Here is a 27,588-nt window from a genome sequence, read left to right as displayed (position 1 = left end):
ACAGCTTCCTGCTGTTTACAGGGTGCCATTTCATCATCCCATGCTATACAACGTGTCCTTCTGTGGGGAAACATGACTTTACGATGAGAGGATTGAGGTGTTCTGGCTGAAGTACTGCAGTCTGTCTGAACAACATTAAAAATGGGTAAACCAGGAGGCAGAGGCAGGTGGATTTCTGAGTTTGACACCAGCCTGGTCTACAGAGTGAGTTCCAGGATAGCCAGAGCTATACAGAGAAACCCTGTCTCAAAACACCAAAATAATAATAATAATAATAATAATAATAATAATAATAATAATGGGTAAGCCAGGCATAGACTTCTCCTCAAGTGATGCAGGAGGCTGAAAGATACCTCAAGGAAGGGATACTAGCCACACTGAGTAGACATTCACCTGTTTGCTCAAGCAGAAATTACAGAAGGGGAGAATGGGAGGCAGGCAGAAATGAGCTAAAATGTTTATTCTGGAATAAAGGAATCTAAGGATGTTGCAACCATGCAGGGAGTGTCAGTGTATGGACTTGGTTCTGAAAACTGCTTGAACTCATTAAAAAAAAAAAAGATGTATCTTTAATTATGTGCATGTCTATGTGACTGTGTAGAGGTGTGTGCCTGTACGTGCAGATACCCAGGAAGGACAGAAGAGGGTATCAGATCTTCTTGGTCTGGAGTTAAAGAGGTTATAAACCACCCAGCATGGAGGATGGCATGGGCAGTATGAGCTCTTAACTGCTGAACCATCACTCCAGCCCCAGGAAGTCATTTTTAGAACAATAAGGAAAATAGAAGGCAAACACAGCCAGGCATGGTGGCGCACACCTTTAATCCCAGCACTCAGGAGGCAGAGGCAGGCGGATTTCTGAGTTTGAGGCCAGCCTGGTCTACAGACTGAGTTCTAGGACAGCCAGGGCTACACAGAGAAACCCTGTCTCGAAAACAACAACAACAACAAAGTAAACACAGAGGCAGATGATTAGGTGTGACAATGACAAATTCAGTTCTCCCCTTTCTTTCAGAGTTGATAGAGAGTTTTGCTATGTAGCCCAGGCTAACCTGGAACTCGGATCCTGCTAGCTGCACATCCTGGGTGCTGGGAATGTAGGAGCACATCACCACACTCAACCTAAATGATCGTATCTTAGAGAGCCATACTGAAATATCTAAAGGTAGACTATATGATATGTTGGGTTGACTTGAAATTTTAAATTTCAAAAAAATAATGGTTTGGATGTACACAAGAAGAAATGTAAGATGCTCCTGTTGAGTTTGGAATGTGCAGAGTTTCATAAAAAGGGTTACTGTTCTCCTGTACGTTTTTGGAATGGTAGTAAAAATTGTTATAGCAAACAATGAGTCTGGTTTTTTCCCAACTTAACAAAATAATCATTGAGTTCATATGGGGCAGTGAAAGACTGTGATGTAAGAGGTAACAATGCAAATTAGTAAAATTCATGAATACCAGAAGTCACTTAGACATCATGTAGCTGTAACTCTTACAACAGAAGCACTGGATCAAAAATAAAGAGGAGGAAGAGGAAGGGGAGGAGAAAGAGGAGAGAGAGGAGAATGAGGAAGAAGGGCAGAAGGGAGAGGAAAATGAAGGAGAGGAGAATGAGGAGGAAGAGGAGGAGGAGGAAGAGGAGGAGGAGGAGGGGGAGAAATAATGAAAAAAGAACAAAAAATTCCCAGCAACCACATGGATGATGTAATAATAGTAAGCTTTACTTGTCAACCCGACACCACCTAGAATCACCTGAGACGTCTCCATGATGGACTGATTATCTATGTAAGGCTGACAGGTGGACACGTCTATGGTGGGTTATCTTATTTACATTATTGATATGGGAAGACCCAGCCCACTATGGGCAGTACTATTCCTTATGCAGTGAGTCCCGAACTGTGTAAGAGTGGAGCAATAAAGCTGAGCACAAGGAAGCAAGTACGTATGTGTTTCCCTCTGTTCCTGACTGCAAATGTAACGCATCTGTCTTGACTTTTCCATCTGCACGCCTTGACTGTCCCAGATGAAGTGTAAACTGTGAGCTAAAAAATCGAGAAATGGCTCAGCCGTTAGAGTACTTGTCCAGGCAGAAGACCCAGCCAGGTTCAAGTCAATTTCCAGCCCCTGTGGAGTAACCTCCTGTAACTCCAGTTCCAGGGAATCCTGTACCCTCTTCTGACTCCTCGGGCATTGCAGTCATGTGAAGTACATACATTTACACCAGCAAAACATGCATCTGCATAAAATAAAGATAAATAAACCTTTTTATAAAGAGAGAAAGGTCAACACAGTATCAAAGTACATACATTATATGCATCTATGGAAGTCTCATAGTGAAATCTTTTCATTAACTCTCATAGTGAAATCTTTTCGTTTGTACAACTGAATGATATTCAAATAAAGGAAGTAGATATAAGTGGAAATGGTGATTTGATTATCCTAAAATTTAAATCTTTGGTACAAGTCCTCCTTCCCAAATAGAAAGAGTCACTTGAAATAGAGAATTAGGATAATCATCATCACTTATCAAATGAATTCTGTTCTCAAAACAAGCTTATAAGATACATATTATCTCCGTCTCTCTCTCAGAAGAACAGCTGGGGGTTATCACAGTTCAAGTACAGCTCAGTAACACTAAAATTCAAAAACAGGTTTGTCATCCCAGCACAGATCCAGCAGCTGCTCCCTTACCTCTTACCACTCTTACACACACACACACACACACACACACACACACACACACACGCCAGTCTAGCTCAAAAATAAAAATAAGAAGCCATCCAGCAAAACAATAAAATATGAAAGCAAGCCATTCACAAAGGGGGGAAAATAGCCTGTGGAAACATATGAGAAGTATTTATCCCCACCAATATTCCAAGGAAGGCTAATTAAGATGAGAAACTTTGGGCTGGTGGGATGGCTCAGTGGGTAAGAGCACCCGACTGCTCTTCCGAAGGTCCAGAGTTCAAATCCCAGCAACCACATGGTGGCTCACAACTATCCGTAACGAGATCTGGCGCCCTCTTCTGGAGTGTCTGAAGACAGCTACAGTGTACTTACATATAATAAATAAATAAATTAATTAAAAAAAAAAAAGATGAGAAACTTTCCACTAGTGGGATTTTTATTTAGGTTTTGTTTTTTTTAATATTCTGCGTTGGGTGTGTCCAGGAAAGATGTGGCCATGAGTGGCAGCAATAGATCTCTGGAGTGTGCTCTGTGAGCAGGGCTTTCTCTGCCTAGGACTCAGAGGGAGGGGTGGGTGGGTGGGTGGAGGGCAAGAACAACTGAATCTTGTGGGTTTCACTTGGATCCTGCACTTTCACCTGTGTCAGGAGAAATACACTGTGGCCACCAACCAGAATCAAAGAGCTGGGGCAGGAGGCTTAGGATCGACCAAGGACAGATGTCCTGAGCAGACAGAATGGACAGATGTCTATGCCTGACAGTTGGAGGTTCTCATATTCCTTTTGACTTCTGAAATGAATGTTGACCAGGTATATCTGCAGCCCGAAGAAATTTATTATGTTCTTTGACTTAGTATTTCCATTTAAACAAAATTTGAAAGAGTGTCTGAGATGTGACTTCGAAACTACATAGTGGGATTATTGTCATGTCTTTATTTACAAAAATGAAAGATCAGACTTCTTACAGTAAAGAGCAGATGAAGTGGATTTAGCATCACAAGGGGTGGTGTTTAGAAAACACTTCGCAGCACAGGAGAATTCTTCACAAAATAATCTTCACTGGACTAGCATGTCATCGATGGATGTGTGCAATCTGTAACTGGGGGAAACGTAGCCCATAAAAATTCCCCACCAAAATAAAGCTACCAAGAATGTGCCAAAATCCCGAAATATCAACAGCCCCTACACAGCGGGCCCCTTTTCCCAGGGGCTTAGCAGACTGTATAAAAGATTCAGCTTGAAGCCACTCCCTTCCTGCTGGGCTGCGGCAGACTGGGAGGGGCAAAGTGAGGCAAGCTCTGATCCTTTCTCAGGATCACATGATGTCCTCCTGCTTTTAATACCGAGGAACTAGATGTGTGATGATGGAGCAGTCCACTCCCATCTCTGGCTAACAGGTTGCTCATCTTTTGGGAGAGCTTGGGGCAGGGCCTTGATGGAGCCCTGTGCTCTGAAGTTTCCATTTGGGTCCCCCATGGGATGCTAAGCCTCAGCTACCCTCTTCCACGATGCGTGGAGCCAACACCACAGATGTAAAACTGAGGGTGGGTGCTTTCCTACCCCAGGAGCAGTACCTCAGCGCTTCCCTACAGCCAAGCACCCACCCTGGCGGTGGTGTAGGATAAACACGTGGGTCAAACACCCTGAGTTCTCCCTCCCCAAGCGGCTGTGCCCTGCGGCAGAGGCAGACACAACCCTACAGGTGGGTGGCTTGGTAAAAGAGGCCAAGGAAGGGGGTCTCAGTAACTCCTTCATTGACTCTAGCCAGAGACTTTAGCCAACCCGGAGCCATGCTGTATAGCCAAGCCAGCCCAGGCAAAGGGCAGTGCCACTAGGTACCTTTGGAAGTGCCCTCCCCACGAGTCTGAGTCGCTCTTCTATCCACAGGGTCCCAAGATGAGAGGCTAAGCCTGGCCTCATTCACCATGCCACCCTGAGCCAACTTCTCCAGAAAGAAACCCCAACCCTGGCACTTTGCAGTCCCCATTTTTTTGGCACCATTCCTTGCCAATCGTGCTGATTCCCGCCCCACCTCTAAGACACTGTGAGAGCTTCAAGACCTTAGAGAGTTGGAAAAGCAAATACCTCACTCAAACACCATCCTGCAGGCCATCAATCAAGCCGAACACAGAAAGTGCAGAAGCAAAAAGGACTTTGAGTCTTAGGGAATACGATCCTGGAGTTCAGAGTCTGGCTTAATGGTCTGAAGGAGGCAGGGGAGAGATGAGGGCTTCCCCTGGCACGAAGTGCTCACTTGCTACCAAGCAGTAAGGGCAAGGAGCTCGGCTGGGCCTAATGATGCATGGTTAGCTTCTCGGGGAAACTGAGGCAGGAACATCACAACTCAGGGGACTGACTGAGCTACAGAGCAGCAAGTACGCCCATCAGCCTAGGAAACTCAGCAAGGTGTGGATGGTCTCAAAACTTAAAAAGTTAAAGAGATCAGGAATGCAACTCGGTGGTAGAATCCTTGCCTAGCACTTGAGAGGCCCTGGGTTTAGTCCCTAGGACAGGGGTTGGGTGGGTCGTAGGGATTAACAGGGTTAGTGGCCAAAGGGAACCAATAGAAGGGTTTCATTCCTAGTAAGCATGTTAACAAAACAAGGAGTCACTGTCATATCCTAGCACATCTTCATTCTCTGGGCACAATAAACCGGCCTGGTTCTACCAGATGTTCCAGATGCCTGTAGTCAGTCAGAGGGTGGAGGAGGCCGAGGTTCACATTCCCAGGCAGAGCCGGCCATGTGCCTTAAAGGAAAAAGTCTCTGTGTGGCTTTTATTATGACCCCTCCTCTTCCTCTCCCCACAATATAGATGAGAAGACTGAGCCCCAAAGACAGGCAAGACTTACCCAGCACTCAGAGGCCAAGTCAGCAGTACAGGCAGAACTAGATCCACGTCCCTAACACAAAGAACTCTGCTACCCGCTCTTGCACAAGCACCCCTTGCCCTAAGGACATCAGGCAGGGGTGGGAGGGTGGGAGGGTGGGAGGGACCCAGATCCGGGAAGCACAAGCCACCCTGGTCACCCTCTAGTCCTCTTCTGCTGACTCAACTGCTCTGGCATCTCTGAGACTGTAAGTGTTAATCTGGGGGCCTCTGAGCCCTGAGCTTATTGGGTGCCACGAAAGAAACATGAGAGTCCAGAGCTCCCTCCTCCTGGTAGTCCTCCTGGCTTTGGAGACTCAGTTGCCTGTTGCCTTGTGTAGAAAGAAGGGAGGTGAGTGTCATGAGTCCCTGTACTCCGGACAGGTGGCTTCTGCCTTTCTGTGGAGAGTGGGGGGCTGTGGGAGAGCCAGTGATGAGTGGTGTGTGTGTGTCTGTCTGTCTGTCTCAGTGCTCCCAGGAACCTGCATTTTGCATCAGGCTTGTTTGTGCTTGGGTCAACTTGCCTGTGCCTATATACACACCCGAATGTTTTTTTTTAATTAGATATTTTCTTCATTTACATTTCCAATGTTATCCCAAAAGTCCCCCATACCCTCCCCGCCTCCCACTTCTTGGCCCTGGCGTTCCCCTGTACTGAGGCAGATAAAGACACACAGCTGTTTCTGTGTACATAGGTGCCTTCGTTCCTGTCTGAGCAGACCTCTATAGACACTTGGTTATTGTGCCCAAGCTTACGGACAGGATGCATGCGTCACTGTGCCTCTCTGTATGGAGAAAACATCATGTGATTCCACCAATGGGGGTTGTAGAAGGGACTTGGGAGCTAAGTAAGGAGCGTGGCTGCTGGGACCTGGGGTCTGATGGGAGGAATCTCTGCCTTTGTTTCTCTTGTCCCTTTCTCCAGCTTCAGTCCATTCCCATCCCTGATGAAGCACGGCTTGGTTTGTTGACAGTGAGGGAGGCATAAGGGTTCTTCCACAGATGCCTCCCTGTCAGGGTGAGGCCATACCTCCATCCTCCTCTGAGGCTGCTGGGCTTTGACCTACATTCACTTTTGGAGAGTTAGCCCTGCTTTAGGGGACAAGTATACAAATGGGGACAGAACCCATCCTCCAAGACTGGGGAAGCCTGTGCAGTGCAGGTACATGGAGGTAGTAGGATTTACATGGCGCACATTCCCTTTAGCCTGGATTATGCCTTCCTCAGAGGCACAGAGGAGAAGGCTTGGACATCCCACGTGGAGGAAGAAAGATGCTAGCTAGTAGGTTTCAAAGTCAGACCTTGTGTGGACTGTAACCCATGCAGCCATCACCCACAAGTCTTCACTACGGTGTCGTGAGCCAGCACTGTTTTTACCCCCATTTTACTGGTAAGCAAACCAAGGCATACTGCTTAACCAACTGCCAGTGCTGAAGACCAAGACAGTATCAAACGTGGTAACTGACGGCAGTTCTTGTGAGTCAGAAAGGCTCCCTTCAGCAACTCACTCCCGTGAAAAGGGGTCCACGCTTTCCTCTCATGAGTAAATGAAGCCTTGAAGGATAAATGTCAGACATGGCTGTAAGTGTAGCATATGTGGAGATTCGGGGGAGCAACTGAGGGGTCCTAGGAGAACAGTCCTGACACTACACCCAGGGTGAGACCTGGCTCCACCAGAGCCCGAGCCTGCTTTACCTGGCCAGGTGTGACATCCTTACCAACACCCGTTCATGTCATTCCATCCTTTCCTGGTTTCTCTCCCGTGAGGCATCTGCCTGGCTCTCGGTAGAACTTCAGACACTGGCAGAAGGCAGAGGGGCTGAGGAAAGGAGAGCATTAGCTCGTCCCAGTGGAGGCTCAGCCACTTTTGTTTATCCCATGCTCCCCATTCAAATGTCAGGGTGTTGGCAGTTGAGTAATTCCACTTAGAGAGCTGTGTATGTATTCAGGGCGAGGCGTACCCATGCATCTGACTTCACCAGTTTAACCATGCCCATGGATGGCTGCCACACAGGTATGGAGTCTACATATCAGCTGTGGTGTGTGTGTGTGTGTGTGTGTGTGTGTGTGTGTCACAGAGAATGCGTCACAAATAGGAAACCTGGGTGTGGAGGGAAGGTTAGGAGAGTGACCATGAGAGTGTGATTACTCAGAGCCCTGCACACCTCTCTGTCCAGCCCAGACTTTCTATCTCCACACTGTGGCACCGATAGTTTGTCTCACTTACAATGCCAACTTTCTGTCCGTTCCCTATCAGTCTGATCCTTGAAGTCCAACCCCAGGGTCCTCCCGCAGCAATTCCCCTTCCTCTGTGCTGCAATCTATGCAGCACTCCCCCCCCCACACACACACACACCCACAAGACTCAACTTCCTTGATTAGAATTCAGACAGCTCCATTCGGCCCACTCTCCAAGGCCTGAGCACCTCTGTAATGGGATGTGAGCTTGGTATTAAATCCTGGTCTATAGATAGTCTCCAATCACTCTCCCCCGACAGAACCCATCTTCCTCCCCAAACAGCTAAGCAGCTTACTTTCCAGCAGGGGGCAGCAGTTCGACTTCAACCACCAGTTTAGGAACTAAAGCTGACAGTGCAGGAGCAAAGGACCACCTACTATGTGCACAACCGTGCCCAGGCAGGGACAGAGTGAGAAGAAGGTTGGCATGAGGCAAATGGAGCTGTCTGGACTCTAAGCAAGGAAGTAGGAGCTTTCCCTGGGCTGGGGGAGCTGGTGGTGGGTAGGTCAGCGAGAACTTCTGGGATAGGGCCCCAGGGGATTACATTCAGAGTCCTGGATCCAACTGAAGCCTCTGTGTTGCTAGATTGAGCTGAAGTCCTAGGACCAGCCCCATCCCTATAGTCCAAAGCAGTCAACACAGAACATGAAGATTAAAGAGAGCCAGAGAATCCTAGCCCAGCCCAGGCCCGTGTGGGCTAGGCTGCTCACTGTCCTTTACAGACCTTAATCTCTGCCTCCTTAGAAGACTTCCAACTTGTGCATGAAGCCTCAACGAAAAGACTGGTTAGGCCAACTCCAGGTCAGAGCCTTCCAGAGCTGTTCCAGAGAAAGGTTCAGAGACAGAGTTGATTCTTGAGTCTAAACTATGCCTCTTCCAACAGAGGTGAGCACAGCAGCATAGAAGTGTCACCCGTAGCAAGAGGAGAGCATATATGCAACACGGGGCCTCCCTACAAATCCCTCTCTTTCCAGCAGCCATTATGCCCTTACTGCCCTGCACTGTGCTGTGCTCATGATGAACAGGGCAAGCAGGTAACAAACCTCAACCTCCAGCACAGGGAGAGCAACAGACAGCTCTAGGCACTCACCCCACTGCTGACCCAGCTCCATGGGCTCAGAGAAGCAGGGCCTTAAGAAGAGGGGACATTTCAACTGAAATCAATACACTGACCAAGTGGCCAGAGTGGAAACGGGTGCCAGGGAAAGCCTTGCTTCCTTGGCTTGAAGCAGCTCAGGAGCGATAGAGAACGAGACCAGGGAGGTACCGGTGGGCAGAGGCAGACTGCCACAATCTTGTCTGAGGTGGAAAATTTGTGTGCGTGTACATGTGTGGGGTGTGTGTGTGTGTGTGTGTGTGTGTGTGTGTGTAGGTATGTGTCTACAGGAGCACATGGGCACATACAGATGTGGAGGCATAGAGCCCAGAGGACAACCATCTAGGATGTCATTTCTCAGTTGCCAACCACCTTGTTGAGACAGCTCATTAACCTTGAATTCATCTAGTAGGCCAGGCTGGAGGGCCAGACCCTGCACTCTTTTCTGTTTGTTTGTTTGTTTGTTTAGTTTTGTTTGTTTGTTTAGTTTTGTTTATTTGTTTGTTTGTTTGTTTAACATGGGTCTTGAAGATCAAACTCAGGTCCTAATCTTGGCTGATTGATCTCCACAGCTTAAGAGTTTTAATCTCATTTTTTCCTATCCATTATGCCACCTGAGTGTCATAATTAGCCCTCGATAATAAAAAAAAAAAATCTATAAAACCCATCCTGGTGGCAAGCAAGAGACTGAGATAGTCGATCCTGCAATTCCCAAAACAACCCTGAGCTGTGTCTGGCTAAGTGACGTGAGGTTTCTCGTACAGACAAATTGGGGGGTTGCCCACCAGACGACGGACTCTGCAGCCAGAAGACTCCTCCTGATCAGTGCTTGAATGACAAACAGTGTCCCTCTTCTTGGAAGTGCTGTCGCCGAGCCTGCTTCCTCCAGTGTATGCCTCGTGTCTTTGGTAAGTGCCCTCCCCACTGTGCCAACACCCAAACCTCAAGCAAGCCCCAGGACTGGTGGGCACAACCAGACTCACCCAAGTCCCTGTGTTGCAGTAAAGTCGGGCAAATGCCCCGTGGATCAACTTCGCTGCCTCAGTCCCACCAAGCACATGTGTAACAAAGACTCGGACTGCTCAGGCAAGAAGCGGTGCTGTGCCAGCGCCTGTGGCCGGGACTGCCGAAACCCCAGCAAAGGTGCCATTTCCTCTTTCCTCCCGCCCAGCTCCGGGATGTCCTTCCAGGTCAATAATCTCAGCAGGGTACCTTCCTCAGAATGACCAGAGCTGGAGAAGGAGGGTGCAAGGGCTCCCATCAGCAAGGCAGAGAAACTGGGTTCCTCGGGTCTCTTACTAACTATGCTGTGCCACCTGGATATCAGCTTGCCCTTTTGAAGGAGGTTGGAGAGACCTGTCTTAGCATCTCTCTGAGTTGGATTGATAGGCTCTAAATAGAGGAGTCAGACTCAGAGTCCTGTTACAAAATAGGCGTTAACCCTTTCTTTTCCTTTTCTTTAGGCTAATTCTGGCTTAGGATCTATGGCTCTGCACTCCGGGTGTGGTTCCCACCAGGAAGAGATCATGATGTGGGGACCAGGGATCCTGTGACCCAGATCTTCTCTCCAGAGACAGTTGTGACCTTCTGACAAGCACTGGCCTGTTGTCAGCTCCCTTACAACTCATGCCTCCTGCATTCTCCTCTGAGTGCCAAGGTCCACACCAGACATCAAAAGTGTAGCTCATCATTCGGCTCCAGCACCCCACACCACGGTCATGCTGGGCTTCCCATCCCACCTCAGAACCAGTTTTATATCTCTCTGTACATTGTTCCCTCCGCTTCAAATGCCAAGCCAGGCAGCCCCTTCTCTCCTGAGCCCTGAACCCACCTGCAGATTATCCTTCCCAAAATAATGTGTGTCCAGCAAGAATTTTCCAAACATCAGTCCATCCACACATGCTGCCTCAGTCCCCATCATCCCTGCAGAGTCACCCCGTAATGTGTAAAGTTGTGTGAAGTACCTCTGTACATCTACTCACTTAACGTCTTCGTTTAAACAGCTCACTTTGGGACATTAACAATTCATTTCCAAGGGATGGTGTGGGAGGGGAGGGCAGAGGAGGTTTGTTGTCGCTGAGGTAAATAAGATCTGCAAGATCAACGGACAAAGGCAGCATGGATCTTCGAAGCCAAGTGTAATGAAAACAGTAATTCCATTGAATTCATTCGTGCTTGATTTAAATAATACCGTTAAACTCTAGCTAATAGGGCCACCCGCCAAGGCAGAGCCTGATTCTGTTTTAATAAATGGAGATTAACAAGGGTTAAAGAGATGTCAAGAGATGCAGGTCTCTGACTGAGACAGCTTCCTGGCAGAGTCAGGAGCAAAAAGAGAGCCTCTGACCCAGGGAGTCGATGATGCTTCACGTTGTAGCCAAGTGCTTGCCAAGACCATTTGGATTGTCCCATATCCAGGAAAAGGGGCTCCAGCGGTTGGGATGTCATGTGTAGAGTACATCTGTCTCCACTACTGGGCTGTGTCTCACTTGCCTTGATTTCCCAGCCTAGAGTCAGGGCCAAACAAGGGTTTCTTGAGAGGACTCAGCAAGGGTCTGTCCATTCCTTGGACCCAGACAGCTGAGAAAGGAGGTGCCCCTACCCCTTTCTTTGCCGAATGCCCTTTTGTCTGATAGACTTGGGGCAGGCTACTTTGGAGGCAAACTTAGGAATTGTGTCTCTTCTGTCCTGTTCCCGGGGCCTTGTGGTGTAACCCAGGCGAGTCCTTCACCACTTCCCTTTTCAGTCTGGAAGATGGAGAGAGTGCCACTTTCTGGCTGCTACAACCCTTCTCACTAGATTCAAAGGCCCGAACTGTTGGCTTGTAGTAACAGTTGCCAACAACATGGCTCCAAGGTGACACGTAGAGAAAAGAAAGCTTTCTGGTGTCACAGAATCTGTGAGCTCCTGGATATTTCTGAGCCTCCTTCTGGGCCTTGGTTGCTCCACCCATCACATTAACACAGATAATATAGGGGATCATAGTCTCTGCCCACCATGTCCCTTCTCGTCCTCAGACTCACTAGATAGTGTCTGTCCCACTTGTAGTTTATAAATTGCCAACTTGGCAGAGCCTAGAATTGCCTGAAAGACAAGCTTCTGGACATTGCCCTGATATGCTAATTGATGTGGGAAGAACCACTTGGATTGTGGGTATGACCCTTCCCTAGGCATTGGATCCTGAACTGGACAAAAACGATGCAAGTGAGCTGAGCATAGCACGCGGGCATCATCCATCACTCCCTTCTGAATGCAAATGTACTGTAACCAGCTGCTTCCAGCTCCTGCTGCCTTGACCTCCCTGCCATAAAGGACTGTATCTTGAACTGTGAACTAAAATGAACCCTTTCTACCTCTCACTGCGTTTGTCAGGGTGTTTAGTCACAGCAACAGAAAGAGAAGCTAAGACAGCACGCCTACTCATTTGGAGCCTGGCTGGGAACCTGTTTGGGTAGGACTAACAGCCACAAGATACCATTCTTCTGGAAACGTCCAGTCTCGGCCACAAAAAGAGCTCACCCAGAAGCCACAGGCCTAAAGCTGAGCTATATCTCAGCCAAGTCCCACACTTGAGGGTGGGGGTACTTAATACTTGTGGCAGGAAGTCACGGGGATATGGGACTGTTGGTGACACAGCAAAAGCCCGCTAGAAACTGTTAGTCTGGAGAAAGTGCCTCCCCTATGCTTCCCCCTGTCACAGCATTTACTCTTCCACCTGCAGAAAGAGAACCTGGTGCTCCCGTTTAACAATGGAGAAGCGGCAGCTTTTAGACAGAGACTTGCCCCAGCTCTAAGTTGGGCAGTAGCCAGAACTTAATAATGGCGTTCTCTTCCTTAGATAACAATGAATCCAGACAAGAGCTAAACACTACGGAGTCCCCACCCTGGACCCCCGCATCCTTCCATTCATATGGACAAATCCCACCAATGGCTCCCAGCCCTACTGGGTCCTGCTTCACGATTAAGAGAACTGCAGTCCAAAGAGGTTAGACAGTCAAAGGGGTCACACATACTAGAGCTAGGGCCAACCGGTGACAGTTGCAACCCAATTCTCTACATCCCTATTAAGTAATTACAGTAGGTTTTAGAAGAACCCATCCACCCTTAACAACATTGTCCATGGATGAAAAAAGAGGCTCGAACAGTTCCAAGAAGTTTGTGTGCACAAGCTCAGTCATAGACATTAGAACCCTGTTGGTTCACATCTGATTGTCCTGGGTTTCTTCCTTGAGGTAGAGGGGAATGGAAACTCAGAGACTCCAAAAGGAAGCTCCCATATAAACCAATTAAAATGTGGAGACCAGCAGTCCCGAGGCCCTCTGGGGGATCCAGACTCTGAGCTATGTTCCCTGGAGTGCCAGGAGGTGCTGAATCACAGGCTGTGGCTTTTCTAACTATAGGGGGAATCTCCATACAGTTCCTCTACTCCAGTTCCTGGCCCACTCACCATCTGCTCCTTGGAGCCTAGCCTTGTCGATGCAGTGTCTCCTCAGCTCTCAGCTGCCAAACCCCTGCTGCAAACCCAGTGCCTCCCTCCTGCCCTCGTGGAAATTGTCTCGGCATACCAAAAACCTGGTTCCTTCACCAAGGCCAATCTTGCTTGCTTTCCTTCCTTATTCGTTCAATAGTGCCTCACACACTCCTGCGGATGAGACAATGGTCCAGCTAGCATCTACACACTATACACCAGTCTGCAAAGGCCTGGGAGGCGACTGAAGGCCAGGAGAGGCCTAATTCACCCTGGACGCTCTCCAAGCCCAAGCCCTGAGTTTTAGCAGGAGTGAGAGTGTGTCCTCCCTCCCTCCTTTGCAGCAGTAGTGTCTTCCAGTTAGAAATACTCGTCCATGTCACTCAACCAGCCACTGGAATGCTTATGGAATTCTACATATTACCCAGGGAAACACAGAGGCAGAAACAGGAAATGTTAGTTCAGCCGTGACTGTATATTTGTGCATTTTACTAACATTCTATAATGATTTTGAAAAGGTAAATTGACTTAATTCCCCTCCCCACTTCTTGGCTTCCTTTCAGTGGAAGATGTCCATGTAGCTCAAGATGGCTCAATCAGAGGTATAAATCAGTCCACTAGGCAGGCTTTCCTAGGAAGCCACTGTCGATCCCACTACTAAGACGAAGTCAGCCCTTTGCTCTTTCCCATGAACCCTTAGCAGTTCCCAAACGGTGGCTGCTACACCTACAACCTCGAGAAATGTCTTGCTTGGGTTACCCCAGGAAGAATCTTGTCATAAAGATTCATTTGATGGTGCTGATTTTAAAGTGTTTCCCGAGGTCGTGTGTGTGTGTGTGTGTGTGTGTGTGTGTGTGTGTGTGTGTGTGTGTGTGCCAGAAAGAGAAGAGGCTCATGAGAATGTAGCAGTGGACAAAGCCCACAGGGCAACTGCAGAAACAAGTGATGCTCTTACTTTGGCTCTTCCCTTCGTAGCCACACAAGGCTCCAGCAGCCTTGGGAGGGTTTAACAAACAGCCACAGACTGCAGCTTGTCCAATGGGAAAACATCCCAGCAGCCAGTGTGCACAAAAGGCTAATGGATCTTCAAGGGGCTGTGCGTAGAGCATCCACATCCCTCACTCCTGGGAGGAGGGCTCCACCAGAGAGTGGAGGAAGGAGTCGCAAGGAGCTGACCTTCAGTGTTGCTCCTGGGCAGCTGTGTCTGCTGCAAAGGACAGGCTCTTCTCTCTAGTGAAGCCACGGGGAATCCATTTCTGTTCCTGCAGCTAACTTAGCCTGAGAAAGGAAAAGGCAGGGAAAGCTATTTGTGGGAATGGCAAGCATGTGCTAACTCACTCTGAAACCTGGAAGGAGATGCTCTTCCCTCTTTGCACATAAGGAAGAGAGAAAAGGCCAAGATGAGACACGTGGCTCAAGGTCACACAGGAATCCAGTGGCAAAGACATATCTATTTCTGGGTAACAATTTGCCACAAATGAAGTGGAGTAATCAATACGCACTTATTAGGTCCTTGAGTTAAGAAACCTAGCACAGGCCCTGTGCTTCCGGAGGCTGCAGCCACATGTCTGCCTGGGTGTCTTATCTGAGCCTCGGCTAGAGAAGGCTCTGCTGGCAAGCATTTGCTGGCAGCATTTCAGCTCAGGAGGGTGAAGGAACTAAATACTCAGCTGGCAATGGCCAGAAGTTACCCTGGGTTCCTTTCCTTCCAGTATGGTAACTTCATGAAAGCCAGCAGAAGTCCTAACTTTACACAGTCTAATCACAGAAGGAACATAGCCTCATCATACCCTAGAGGCAAATCAATAAGTCACATACATTCAAGCATACACTTATGCTAACACATATACACACACGTGTATATCAACACAATCAAGTACACACACTCACATGTTCTAACACACATATATTAACACGCATACACTAGCACACACATACACTAACAAGCACACACACACACATATACTAACTCACATATGTGCACACATGTGTGCACGCACACATGAAATAAATACAGAGTCTAGCTTTCCCACTCACGGATTTCTGATCTTCAGAAATGATGAGATGGCGCGTTCATGGATTAGAAGCTGCTGAAGCCATGGTAGTTTGTAGCACTGCAAAGAACAACAAAGTGAGTACAATACGTTTTGAAGACTTCATCCAAAAGTGAACACAGAAAATATCCCACTGTTAATTTCTTTATTGGTCTCATGCTAAAATTATGTCTGGGATTTATTAGGCTAAATAAAAGACATTATTTAAAAAAACTTATCTGTCTCCTTTTCCAAAAGATAGTTGTTTATGTGTATGGGTATTTTGTCTGCATGCTTACCTGCACACCAGGAGAGGGCGTCAGCTCCCATGGGACTATAGTTACAGACCGTTGTAAGCTGTCATGTGGGGGCAGAAAATTGAACCTAGGTTCTCTGGAAGAGCAGCCAGTGCTCTTAATTGCTGAGCCATCTCTCCAGCCCTCTTTTTATATTTTTAATGCTGCTATTAGAAAAAACAGTTGAGGGCTAGAGAGATGGCTCAGAGGTTAAGAGCACTGACTGTTCTTCCAGAGGCCCTGAGTTCAATTTCCAGCAACCACATGGTGGCTCACAACCATCTGTAATAGGATCCAATGCCCTCTTCTGGTGCATCTGAAGACAGCCACAGCATACTCATATACATTAAATGAATAAATAAACAAATCTTAAAAAAGAAAAAAACAGGGGGCTGGAGAGATGGCTCAGCAGTTAAGAGCACCGACTGTTCTTCCAAAGGTCCTGAGTTCAATTCCCAGCAACCACATGGTGGCTCACAACCATCCGCAACAAAATCTGATGCCCTCTTCTGAAGTGTCTGAAGATAGCCACAGTGTACTTACATATAATACATAAATCTAAATAAATAAATAAATAAATAAATAAATAAGAATAGGCTGACCACAAAAAATGAAATTATTAAAAAGAAAAGAAAAGAAAAAAACAATTGAGATAATATCTCATGTAATCCAACTGATCTGGAACTCATTATTCAACCAAGGATTGAACTTCTAATTACCCCACCTTTGCCTCCTGACTGTTGGGATCCCCCCACCCCCACCCCCTGGCTGCTGGAATTACAGCTATAAACCACAGTGCTTGGTTTACACAGTACTGAAGGTCAACTCCAGGGCTTCATACCCAACAGGCAAGCACTCTGCCAACTGAGCCTCATTCCCAGTTCAGAATTTGTAAATGGCATAGGGGGATCACATGCCTCTGTTGTTCAGTTGGTATAAACTTCAGCCACGTGACCTAGAGGCTTCTCACACCTTACACCTCCAGCGGACAGACGATTAAGATCAGACCTGCCAGGCAGGTACATCACATGCTGAGTGAGATGGGACCGGGCCCTGAAGAAGTGCTCAATGAATATTGGTGATTATTGTTAAGAGTGAAGGAGCACACACAGCAGCTGCCCAAAGAAATGCTGGAGGAGGATGGGGGTTCTCTAAGTTTTCAACATGGCTGTCAGGCCCCCGCAGTCGAAGTAGAAGTAATCAGGACTGTCTAGGTAAGTTCTGAGCGTCCAGGACAGAAGGACAGGTTTCTGGCTTTACAACTCACTTGGAAGAGGAGTGTACCAGAGCCTACACTAGTACGCCCTAGGACAGGCACAACCCAGGGCTCCAAGGAGATAAAGCACCCCTCCCCCTCCTAACTCAGACCTCCACAGTCTGAACAAGTACCTGGGTGGCACCTATAAAATCAAAAGCTTGTTGTCCCTGCCAAGTTTGTGTTAAACATGTCTGGAGTGCGTCCCATGAAACAGTGCCTGGCACATATTAAATCACTAAATTAAGTAAATCCTGGTCGCTGCCATTCCTGGGACAGAGGTTAAAAAACGTTCTCCAAAGGTGTCCCCATTCCCTAACCGTCCCATCCTTCCAGGCTCTGACTTTGAAAGATGCTCCCAGCTGTTAGGCCCCCATCCATCCCAGGCAAGAATAGAAACCACCGCCTCCGGCCGCCCGCGGCCTCCCTCCCTCCCCGCCGGCAGCGATCGATGCGGCCTCAGCCGCGGGGGACGGGAACACAGGAAAGGAGGGGGCCGCGGGGCCTCCGCAGTAGCGAGGCGCAGCGGGGCCTCGGGACAGAAAACAGCCCAGGGCGGCGACTTGAGGGACAAGCGCGCTGGAATCCCTGGAGACCAACACAGGTAAGGAGCCTCCCGCGGGGAGGGGCGTGGCTAGGAGCATGGGCTTCAGGGCTCGGGGAGAGGGGTTGCCCTGCCCTGCGGATTCCCTTTTAGGAGACCCCCACAGAGGGACAGCGTGACAGAGCTAGTCTTGCTTACACATTCTGTAAGATGGGATTTAGAAAACCTGGGTGGTGTTTGGATAAAACTGAGTGCTCCGTGTGTGAGGAGCTCAGGGAAGCAACCAAACGCGCAGAGGATGCTCACAAAAAGTATCAAGAGTGCTGAACCGGTCCCCGGAGAGGCCCTCAGACAGTCTGCATGATCTTGAATAAGTCACCCAGCCTTTCTGACTGGCCGGGATTCTTAACAAGAAATGTTTGTTGAATTAATTACCCTAATTCATAGAGCAGGGAAGCGCGTGGCAAATGGGGAGTTGACCCAAACAGGGCTTCAAATGGATGATAGAAGTGAACTGTACTCAAAACTGTGTTTAGATGGCAAAGCCGATAGAGGATGCAAATGATGCGCGGGTTATGGTCCAGGGACTGCGATACCGGAAACACCAGGCTTGTTTAATCCTCCTTCTCTCCAGTGCAGTCCAGACTGCAGAGGAGGGAAACAGCAGCTCGGAGAGGGTGATGGATCCGCTCAGGTCAACAGCTAGCAAGTGGCAAATTCAGAATCTGAAAAGGAATGGATAAGAGCTTGGTGTTCACTGAGCACCCACCAGGGACTTTGCACGTATTCTCCAAACATCCAGTGTCATGCCCTCCATTCTAGGTAAGAGAGCTAATGCCCAGAGTCAAGAGACTGACCTCAGTTAGCACAGGAGCAAAGCCAAGGACAGAATCCCAATCCACAGCGTTAGTGAAGGGCATCGGGGCTGTGTGCCCTCCATCCCCATGCTCTGGGAGAAGGCATCACTGACCCTTAATTACAGATTACACAGCTTCACGGAGCAGGGCAAGCCAGCAGCCCTAAATTAAAGGAGGAGCAGGGGTCAGTGGACAGTGGGAAAACCTTGCGTTTCTGGAGTATCCACCGAAGCTAGACAGTTTCCACGAACCATCTTAACCCCTGGCTATTTCTGGAATGTGTGCTATTGTCTGCATGTGTATTTGCAGAAAACCAAGATCTGGAGAGTAAACATTTTAGCCAAGGGTCAGGTCCATTAAGGATAAAGTTAAATTCCAGCTTGAGTGACTTGAATAGACAGTGACGGAGGCAGATAATTTAACAAAGTGACCTACACTTTCAAGCCTATATTCTGATCACTGCTGGGAAGGCTGATAGGAAATAATAGGAAGGCTACTAAGGTAACACAGACTCAAGGTTTAAGGTCAGGCAGGTCTGAAGGACACCACAGGTGTATTATGACACAATATATCCCAGTAGCTCTCACACTTGACCATGTATTAGAATCACCCTTAAGGCTTCTTAAAACAGACCGGCCAGGCGCACTGGTGCATGTCTGGAATCTCAACACTCAGGAGACTGGGGTACCAGGATCAAACGTTTGATATCAGCCTCACTGAGCTGCATGTGAGATCCTGTCTCCAAAATAAATAGATGGATATATAGATATGATAGATAGATATGATGGATGGACGGACAGACAGACAGACAGATATGAAAACCCAGAGTGTAGATTTCCGAATCATCAAAATCAAGACGGACTGAGACTCTGCATCCTGGGATGCAGGATTTCTGGAGTATCCTGCCATGAGGCTCCAAGTACAGGGAACACACCTGAGAATCTAAAGTCTCAACTGACTTTCTTAATAGTTGTAGGTAATAAGCCGTAACTATTCCCATCTACGGCGGAGGATACTGAGGGTCAGAAGAGCCACCGTGGACATTTGGCTTCCTAAATCCAAGCTTGTCCAGGAAAAAGAGAGATGTCCCATACAAGTCCCTAGTAGATGCCAGGCCATCCCACCATCCCATCACTCCAATAGCTCTGCAAGGTAGGCCTCCTTATTTGTTGTGCCCTGGAGGAGGTGAACCGGAAGTGGGGAGGATGGGTGATTTAGTGAATTACCCAGTCTGGAGGGGTGGGCTGAAGGCTATTCAGACCCAGGCCTGACATGAGTCCAGGGGGCATTCAATATCTGGGCACCTACGGCATGCCTGGCACTTCACACAGTCTCCCGCACTGTGGATAGAGCCGGGGATTTTAACCAACAGGGAGGCACACTGTTGTAGCCATGGTGAGCGAGTTTCCAGGTCCAGGCTCTCGGGTCCCCTGGCGGCCAAGAGACGAGGCGCTGCGCGTGAACGTGGGCGGAGTGCGGCGGCTGCTGAGCGCGCGCGCCCTTGCGCGCTTCCCGGGCACGCGCCTGGGCCGCCTACAGGCGGCGGCGTCCGAGGAGCAGGCGCGGCGCCTGTGCGACGACTACGACGCAGCAGCGCGCGAGTTCTACTTCGATCGGCATCCGGGCTTCTTCCTCGGCCTCCTGCACTTCTACCGCACCGGGCACCTGCACGTCCTGGACGAGCTGTGCGTCTTCGCCTTCGGCCAGGAGGCTGACTACTGGGGCCTGGGCGAGAACGCGCTGGCCACGTGCTGCCGCGCGCGGTATCTGGAGCGGCGTGTGGCGCGGCCTCGCGCCTGGGACGAGGACAGCGACGCGCCAAGCAGCGTGGACCCGTGTCCCGACGAGATCTCCGACGTGCAGCGGGAGCTGGCGCGCTATGGTGCGGCCCGCTGTGGCCGCCTGCGCCGTCGTCTCTGGCTCACCATGGAGAATCCAGGCTACTCGCTGCCCAGCAAGCTCTTCAGCTGCGTATCCATCGGCGTGGTGCTCGCCTCCATCGCTGCCATGTGCATCCACAGCCTGCCGGAGTACCAAGCTCGGGAGGCGGCGGCGGCAGTGGCTGCAGTGGCCGCGGGTCGCAGCGCAGAGGAGGTGCGCGACGACCCGGTGCTGCGCCGCCTGGAGTACTTCTGCATCGCTTGGTTCAGCTTCGAGGTGTCGTCGCGCCTGCTGCTGGCTCCCAGCACGCGCAACTTCTTCTGCCACCCGCTCAACCTCATCGACATCGTGTCGGTGCTGCCCTTCTATCTCACACTGCTGGCTGGCGCGGCGCTTGGTGACCAGCGCGGAGCCAGCGGGGAGGAGCTCGGGGACCTGGGCAAGGTCGTGCAAGTGTTCCGCCTCATGCGCATCTTCCGCGTGCTCAAGCTGGCGCGCCACTCCACCGGGCTGCGCTCGCTGGGCGCCACGCTCAAGGTAGGACAGCTGAGGCCGGGTTGGGGCAGACGGAGAAATAGATGTAGGACACTGTGGGTTAACGGCTACATTTATTGTCTGGCCAACATCCAGGTGCCCATGAACAGAGATGCCACACCTTGGGCCCGGAATTAGGCTAGAGGCCAGATAATTCGTTCATATTCATCATGTAGAGCCTTACAGCTCTCTCTGTAAGGAAGGCCTTAGGGGACCTGGAGTGACGACTCAGTGAAGAGTCCTAACTGATATAATAAGGGGTCCAGGTTCTGTTTCTAGCACCCGCATGTTGGCTCACAACCACCTGTAACTTCAGTTCCAGGCGATGCCCTCTTCTGGCTTCCACAGACACTGCACACACATAGTGCCCAAATATACATGTAGGCAAAACACCCCTACAATATAAATAAAAATAAACCTAAAAAAAAAAAAATACTAAAAGACGGGCTCAGTACAGTGGTTCTCACCCTTTCTAATGCTGTGAACCTTTAATAGAGTTCCTCATGTTGTGGTGACCCCCAACCAAAAAATTATCTCCATTGCTACCTCATAACTGTAATTTTGCTACTGTTATGAATCATAAATATTTTTGGAGCTAGAGGTTTGCCAAAGGGGTCGTGACCCCCCAGGTTAAGAATCACTGGCTTAGTACCACCTTTCCCCCAGAAGAATAAAGAAAATTTAATATATAAAAGTAAATGAATACAGAAAACAAACTGCAGTGAACCACAGGGCTGGAGAGATAGCTCAGTGGTTAGGAGTGGACACTGCCTTTACCGAAGATCCGAGTTTGGTTTCCAGTTCCCGCATCAGGTGGCTGACAGTCACTTCTGATTGCAGCTCTACTGGACTCCAGCACTTCTGTGGGCACCCAGACACACATGCATATAGCCACGAGTATGCATATGCATGCAATCTTAAATAAATCTTTTCAAAATTAAAGTGAACCACTATTGTCCACCACCACCCGCCAAAAAAGGGGTAAAAAAGAATTCAAGAGAGGGAAAGGCTTTTTGATGTACCTCTGAAATATTGAATAAAACATAGTGCAATGAGATATGCAAAGCAGGATGCTAGCTGGCTTCTCTCCTGGTGCCTTTCTCGCAGCGTCATCGGAAGGCACAAGTAGTCATAGGTCACTCAGCCTCACAGTAGCCTCGAGCTAACAGTCACTGGGCACAGAATGAGTGTTCCATGCCTGCTTCACATCCGTTATTGATTATTGATTAGTCCTTAGGATGACTTCCTCTGGAAGATGCTATTATTTCTTTTCTTCCTGTAAATGAAGATCCTGGGGTGGCTAGGCTGGGTTTTATAAGCTTGGTTGCAGCTTACTGGCCACTGGCCGCACCCAGGGAGTGAAATTAGCCTGGTTCAGGGAAGGAGACGACGTGAACAACTTGTACCAAAGTCTGATAGTGGAACAGAGTGGGCATCACATCGGCAGAGGGGGCACAGGGAAGAGATGTGCAGGTGGAGGGGGTGAAAATATGAACTCTGGGCCCATTCCTTCTCTTTTCTTTGTTCCAAGGGCATTGCAGAGCTTGTGAAGGGTTTGTACCGTCCCCACTTTACAGATGTGGAAACTGAGGTTCTAAGAAGTGACAGGATTTCTGGGAGGCTCCAGACTCCAGAGAACAACTCAGATGTGCCCAGTTCCAGCCTTTTGTGCTCTCCTGAGCCCTAGCCAACCCTGTGATGAGTCCCTAGAAGGCACTCGAAAGTACCTCCCACCATTGATGGCATGTCAATATTCAAGTCCTAATGCAGGGGCAGCCAGGATACTAGGCACTAGCTAGTGTGACCTGGGAAGACTCCTGGGTACTAGGCAGGCACAGGGAAATATGTTAGCCACACCCCTTTAATTCTTCGCCCTAGTTAGAACCTTCTGCTCCACAAACCTTGCTACTTTGCAGAGAACCAGAGATTGGTGCTTTGCCTACAAGGAGAGAGAAGAGTAATAACCAAGGCTGTTCGAACCAAGACTCAAGCATAGCATAGTGTGGGGGTGGGGGTAGGGGGGACTTGCTACTAAACTGAGGTCCCTGACCATCTACAGCCTCCTCGGCACCCAGAAGTCTGCCAGGAAGGCGGAATCTCTGGCTCTAACCCCAGACGTACTTAATTGAGTTCTGGCTTTTTAAAGACCCCCTACATAATTACAGTTTGAGAGATCTGCTGTAGACAAGGGGCTCTCAGCATCGCCATCATTTGAGGACAGGCAGGTTTTTTTTTTTGTTTTTGTTTTTTTTGTTCTGTGAGATAGCAGGCCTTATCCCTGGCCTGCATGCATGCATGCCAGCTGTCCCCACTGTGACAGCCAAACATGTCTCCAAGTTTTTCCAACTGTCCCTGGTGGGCAGGGGAAGCAGAGTTTCCTGGTTTGAGAACTAGGCATCCTAGGCATCCGTACAGAAATATTCTTTAAATGATCTAAGGAACTCATATCCTCTCAGTTACCTTGAGAGGCTGAACGATATTTCTGTTACTTGTCGGAAATGTTGTAGAGCAATTTAAAGCACGAAGCCAACTCTTTGCATTATGAAATATCAACTGTGGCACTCTTGGGTCTACACGAGCATAAAAGCCACCAGGATCTGAATCGGTGTGGCCAAGCAGGCGCCATGTTCAAAGAAATGAGACCTGTGATCAGTCGTAGGGAGTTTTGTTGCTTAATGTAGTTGGAAGAATGTCCTTCAGAGTCAGGGGTTTGGCTCCAGTTCTACCATTTGACCTTGGACCTTCCTTTATACTGTGAGCCAGTTTCTCCTGACACTAACTAGGTCTGTAAGTCCAGATATCTCTGACTTGGGTTCATATATTTTCTTTCAGCACAGCTACCGTGAGGTGGGCATCTTACTGCTGTACCTGGCCGTGGGTGTGTCAGTGTTCTCCGGTGTGGCCTACACAGCCGAAGAAGAAAATGAGGGCTTTCACACAATCCCTGCCTGCTGGTGGTGGGGTACAGTGAGCATGACCACAGTGGGCTATGGGGATGTGGTGCCGGAGACTGTGGGTGGCAAGCTGGCGGCCTCGGGCTGCATCCTCGGGGGCATCCTGGTGGTTGCCCTCCCCATCACCATCATCTTCAACAAGTTTTCCCACTTCTACCGGCGCCAGAAGGCACTGGAGGCGGCCGTGCGGAGCAGCGGCCAGCGCGAGTTTGAGGACTTGCTGAGCAGTGTCGACGGGGTATCGGACGTGTCTCTGGAAACATCCCGGGACACTTCTCAGGAGGGACGATCTACAGACCTGGAGACCCAAGCCCCCCGGGAGCCTGCAAAATCTCACAGTTATTAAAACCAGGGCTCTGCATACCCTCCCCACAGCCTGGGAATCAGCTAACGCAGAGCAGAGTCCTCCCTTGCTTAGGGTCTGCATGGCCGCCATCCACCTGAGCCGTCAGACATAGGGGCCACAGATCTTTCTTGAAAAGCTCAGGCAGGATACCACTGCCCTACATTCTATGAGCACCGAGAGGAGGAAGAGGGCGGCCTCCATAGGGAGCCTTTAGCCTGGCAGATGATTATCCCCATTTCACAGATGAGGGCACTGAGGCCCAGCCGAATGCCACAGAGAAATCACTAAGCCTTTGTCACTAAGTCCCTGGAAGGAGCTGGGGGGGAGGGGGCTGGGTCTTTGGAATCTGTAGGATCCATAGCACAGTCATCTACCACACCTACTTCCTAGGGCTGACTTACAGAGAAAGCCTGAAAAGACCCTTCTGGGACCCAGACCCAGCTCTAGACCTGCCACAGGAAAGGTGGCCAAGGCCTGTCCCCAGAACTAGAGTCTAGCCAATCCGTCACGGCATGTGACCCGGAGAGGAGATACTGAGAAGACCCAGCTCATCTCTGAACTGTGGTGGCAGAGGGAGGGGGGCAATCGTGCACCTGACCTGATTGGTTTTCTTTAACTTGACACAAGCTAAAGTTACCTGGGAAGGGGAGCCTCCACTGAGGGAACATCTCCATCAGATTGCTTGTAGGCAAGCCCTGTGGGACATTAGCTTGATTAATGATTTAATATGGGAGGGCCCAGCCCACTGTGGGCAGTACCACTCCTCCTGGGGTGTATAAGAAAGCAGACTGAACTGGCCACGGGAGCGAGTCAGTAAGCAGTGTTCCTCCATGGCCTCTGCTTCAGTTCCTGCTTGCAGGCTCCTGCCTTATGCTCCTGCCTTGGCATCCCTCATTGAACTATGACCTGGGATATGTAAGCCAAATAAACCCTTTCCTCTCCAAGTTTTTGGTCATGCTTTTTATCACAGTGATATAAACCTGACTGCCACGGCCCCCATTCTAACCTGGGAAGTTCCCTGTCTATCACACAGAATGCCAACCCTGCCTTGAATAAGCACCCAGGCAAAGGCTTGAGACTCCTGTCCCTTTTGACCAGGGCTGGCCATGCCATTTTTTTAATATTTATTTATGTATTATATGTAAGTACACTGTAGCTGTCTTCAGACACTCCAGAAGAGGACATCAGATTTCATTATGGGTGGTTGTGAGCCACCATGTGGTTGCTGGGATTTGAACTCAGGACCTTTGGAAAAGCAGTCGGCATTCTTAAGCACTGAGCCATCTCACCAGCCCCGCCATGTCATCTTTGATGGAGGTAAATCTTTTATACTCTCCTGCCAACTCTTCTGTCCCTTTGGCTGAACAAGTTGTGAAGGGGTCTACACACCCACTTTTATACGCTGTGGCTGAGTGCCACTTTCCATATCTTCGGGGCCTCCCTGGGGCCCTATCTGCTCCATTACACTGAGTCTCAAGGCATCACACTGAGTCTCAAGGCATCATCCCAGGCGAGGTGGATTTAGCACATAGTGCCCGGACTCAGCAATTGCTACAGCCTGCTGGGTACCAGGCACTGGGAGGAGAGAGGAGGGAGATCGAGACCTCGCTCTGGAAAGAGTGTGAATAGCATTGAAAAGGAAACTCACTGGGCAGTCTGTCCATCCCCAGCCCTGCTTGGTTTGGGATTTTTTTTTTTTTTTTGATTTTTTGAGCCAGGGTTTCTCTGCATAGCCCTGGCTGTCCTGGAACTCACTTTGTAGACCAGGTTGGTCTCGAACTCAGAAATCCGCCTGCCTCTGCCTCCCGAGTGCTGGGATTAAAGGCGTGCGCCACCAACGCCCGGCTGGTTTGGGAATTTTTAACAACTTCGTGGTTCTTCAGTCCCTCACTAACAGATCTTCATTGGGAGAGTCCTCAGCTAAGGCTTCCTCTGTGTCCTGCAGATGGTGCTTCCTTCAGATGCATGGTAATTTTAGTGTATTTAGACTTTCCTCAAAGCCTCAGGAGGAAGAATGTACTCTCTGGCTTCCCATAGCTTCTCTTCCATCCCTTCCCATAGAAGCCATCTTGTTCCACCCCCCCCACCCCCCTTGTGAGGTTTGCCTTGGCTGCTGGGCCTCTGGTTGCTTACCAGGTTCAAAGGTTGTCATGGTAGAGACCACAAATGTCCCTACGCTAACAATGGGAACTAGTCGGGGACACAGACTCAAATGTGACAGTCATGAACATTCCTGACAGTTAACTTTACCAGGGAGGAAACCCTGAGTTCTCCACCAGAGTCTGCAACCTGAGGCCATCCAAGAATGCCTTCCTGAGTGAGTGATAGTCTAACCTGCTATAATAAGCATAAGCAGTGATTGACTAAGCAAAAAAAAAAAAAAAAAGTTTTGGGGGAAGAGTGTTCCAAACAGTAAGCAACAGATGCCCTCCGGACTGCAGCAGAGACAGGAGCTAAGCCAAAGGGCCTCTCGGGAACTCACCACACTCCTCACCTCTCCTGCATATTCACCTCCTAACATCTGTATCCAGCTGTGCCCTGATGAGGGACAGACTGGAGAACTCCCCACACCCTCCTCTGGCCCAGCCTAATACACATTCAGACTTTCTGCTCCTTCATACAAGGCTAAACGTGGTGTGGGGACGGAGTGGGGAGAACTGTCTCCTGCAGGTTGTATGTCACTGGAGCAGCAAGGTCGTGGTTCCCTCTCTCCAGCAGATTGGTGGAAAGTGTTACACAAATACAGACCCATGCACAAGCACCGGCCTCAGCCAGCCTGGAACTGGTTGCCAGGTTTGTTCTGGGAGACTGGGGACGGCGGGCAATCAATGAAAAGGAGCCCTCCACAATCCACATCCTCTGCATGTGCCACATGTCTGTGGCCGGATCCAGCCGGAAGAGTTTGCATGGGACAAGAATCCTGCTGGAATGAACATCATCAGAAAGTGTAACTCACAAGGCTTTGTGGCACAGGCCTGGAACCCCAGTGACTAGGGAGGCTGAGAAAGATCTCAGAGTCGGCTCAGGCTACAGAATGAGTTCAAGGTCAGCCCAGGGAGCTTAGCGAGATCCTGTTTCAAAATAAAGTGCTGAGATGGTTGTTCGGTGAGAGAGCACTTATCTAGCATGCCTGAGACCCGGGGTTCAGTTCCCAGCAGCACAAAAAGGAAAACCAGTTAAGTAGTCAAATAATGAAGACGATAAGCGAGAGCAGGTGTGGGTGTTTGCAAGCATTATTAACTGGCAACTACCTCAACGGATGAATTGGAAGGGACCCTCATTTTCAGTGGTTCTGTGACAAATGACCACAAACTCTGTGGCTTAAACTAATATTTATTCTTACATAGTTCTCAGAGCCAAAAGTCCACACAGTCAAGGTGTTAGCAGGGCTCTGCTTCTGGGAACTATTAAGAGGAGAACACCAGCCCCGCTCACACCTCCCCAGCCCCTGGCATCACCACGGTCTCTGCCCCTGGCATGGTATCACATTTTCCACTGTGTATTAAATTTTCCCAGACCTTTCTCCTATA

General features: G+C 49.3%; 2 protein-coding genes across 3 annotated transcripts; both read left to right on the top strand.

Annotated features, from left to right (window-relative positions):
• The first annotated feature begins 5,822 nt into the window (after window positions 1–5,822).
• On the top strand, window positions 5,823–18,229 carry LOC110307504 (WAP four-disulfide core domain protein 5-like). Its single transcript, XM_021179749.1, has 5 exons — window positions 5,823–5,907; window positions 9,655–9,798; window positions 9,893–10,098; window positions 17,329–17,546; window positions 18,121–18,229. The coding sequence occupies exons 1-5, from the start codon at window positions 5,823–5,825 to the stop codon at window positions 18,227–18,229; spliced, it is 762 nt and encodes a 253-aa protein (XP_021035408.1).
• On the top strand, window positions 17,460–25,002 carry Kcns1 (potassium voltage-gated channel modifier subfamily S member 1). Of its 2 annotated transcripts, XM_029474245.1 has the most exons (5): window positions 17,464–17,546; window positions 18,121–18,308; window positions 19,314–19,495; window positions 19,716–20,761; window positions 23,591–24,982. In XM_029474245.1, exons 4-5 carry the CDS (start codon window positions 19,736–19,738, stop codon window positions 24,056–24,058), a joined length of 1,494 nt encoding a protein of 497 aa, XP_029330105.1. In that variant the 5' UTR covers window positions 17,464–17,546; window positions 18,121–18,308; window positions 19,314–19,495; window positions 19,716–19,735; the 3' UTR covers window positions 24,059–24,982. The 2 variants fall into 2 exon arrangements, with proteins under 2 accessions (XP_021012272.1, XP_029330105.1); XM_021156613.1 differs by lacking the exon at window positions 18,121–18,308 and having other exon boundaries at window positions 17,460–17,546; window positions 23,591–25,002.
• The last annotated feature ends 2,586 nt before the right edge of the window (window positions 25,003–27,588 follow it).

The sequence above is a fragment of the Mus caroli genome, chromosome 2 (genome assembly GCF_900094665.2).
Source record: "Mus caroli chromosome 2, CAROLI_EIJ_v1.1, whole genome shotgun sequence".
Classification (NCBI taxonomy): domain Eukaryota; kingdom Metazoa; phylum Chordata; class Mammalia; order Rodentia; family Muridae; genus Mus; species Mus caroli.
Note: the sequence above shows the minus strand (reverse complement) of the source record. Positions and strands in the feature narration are given on the sequence as shown.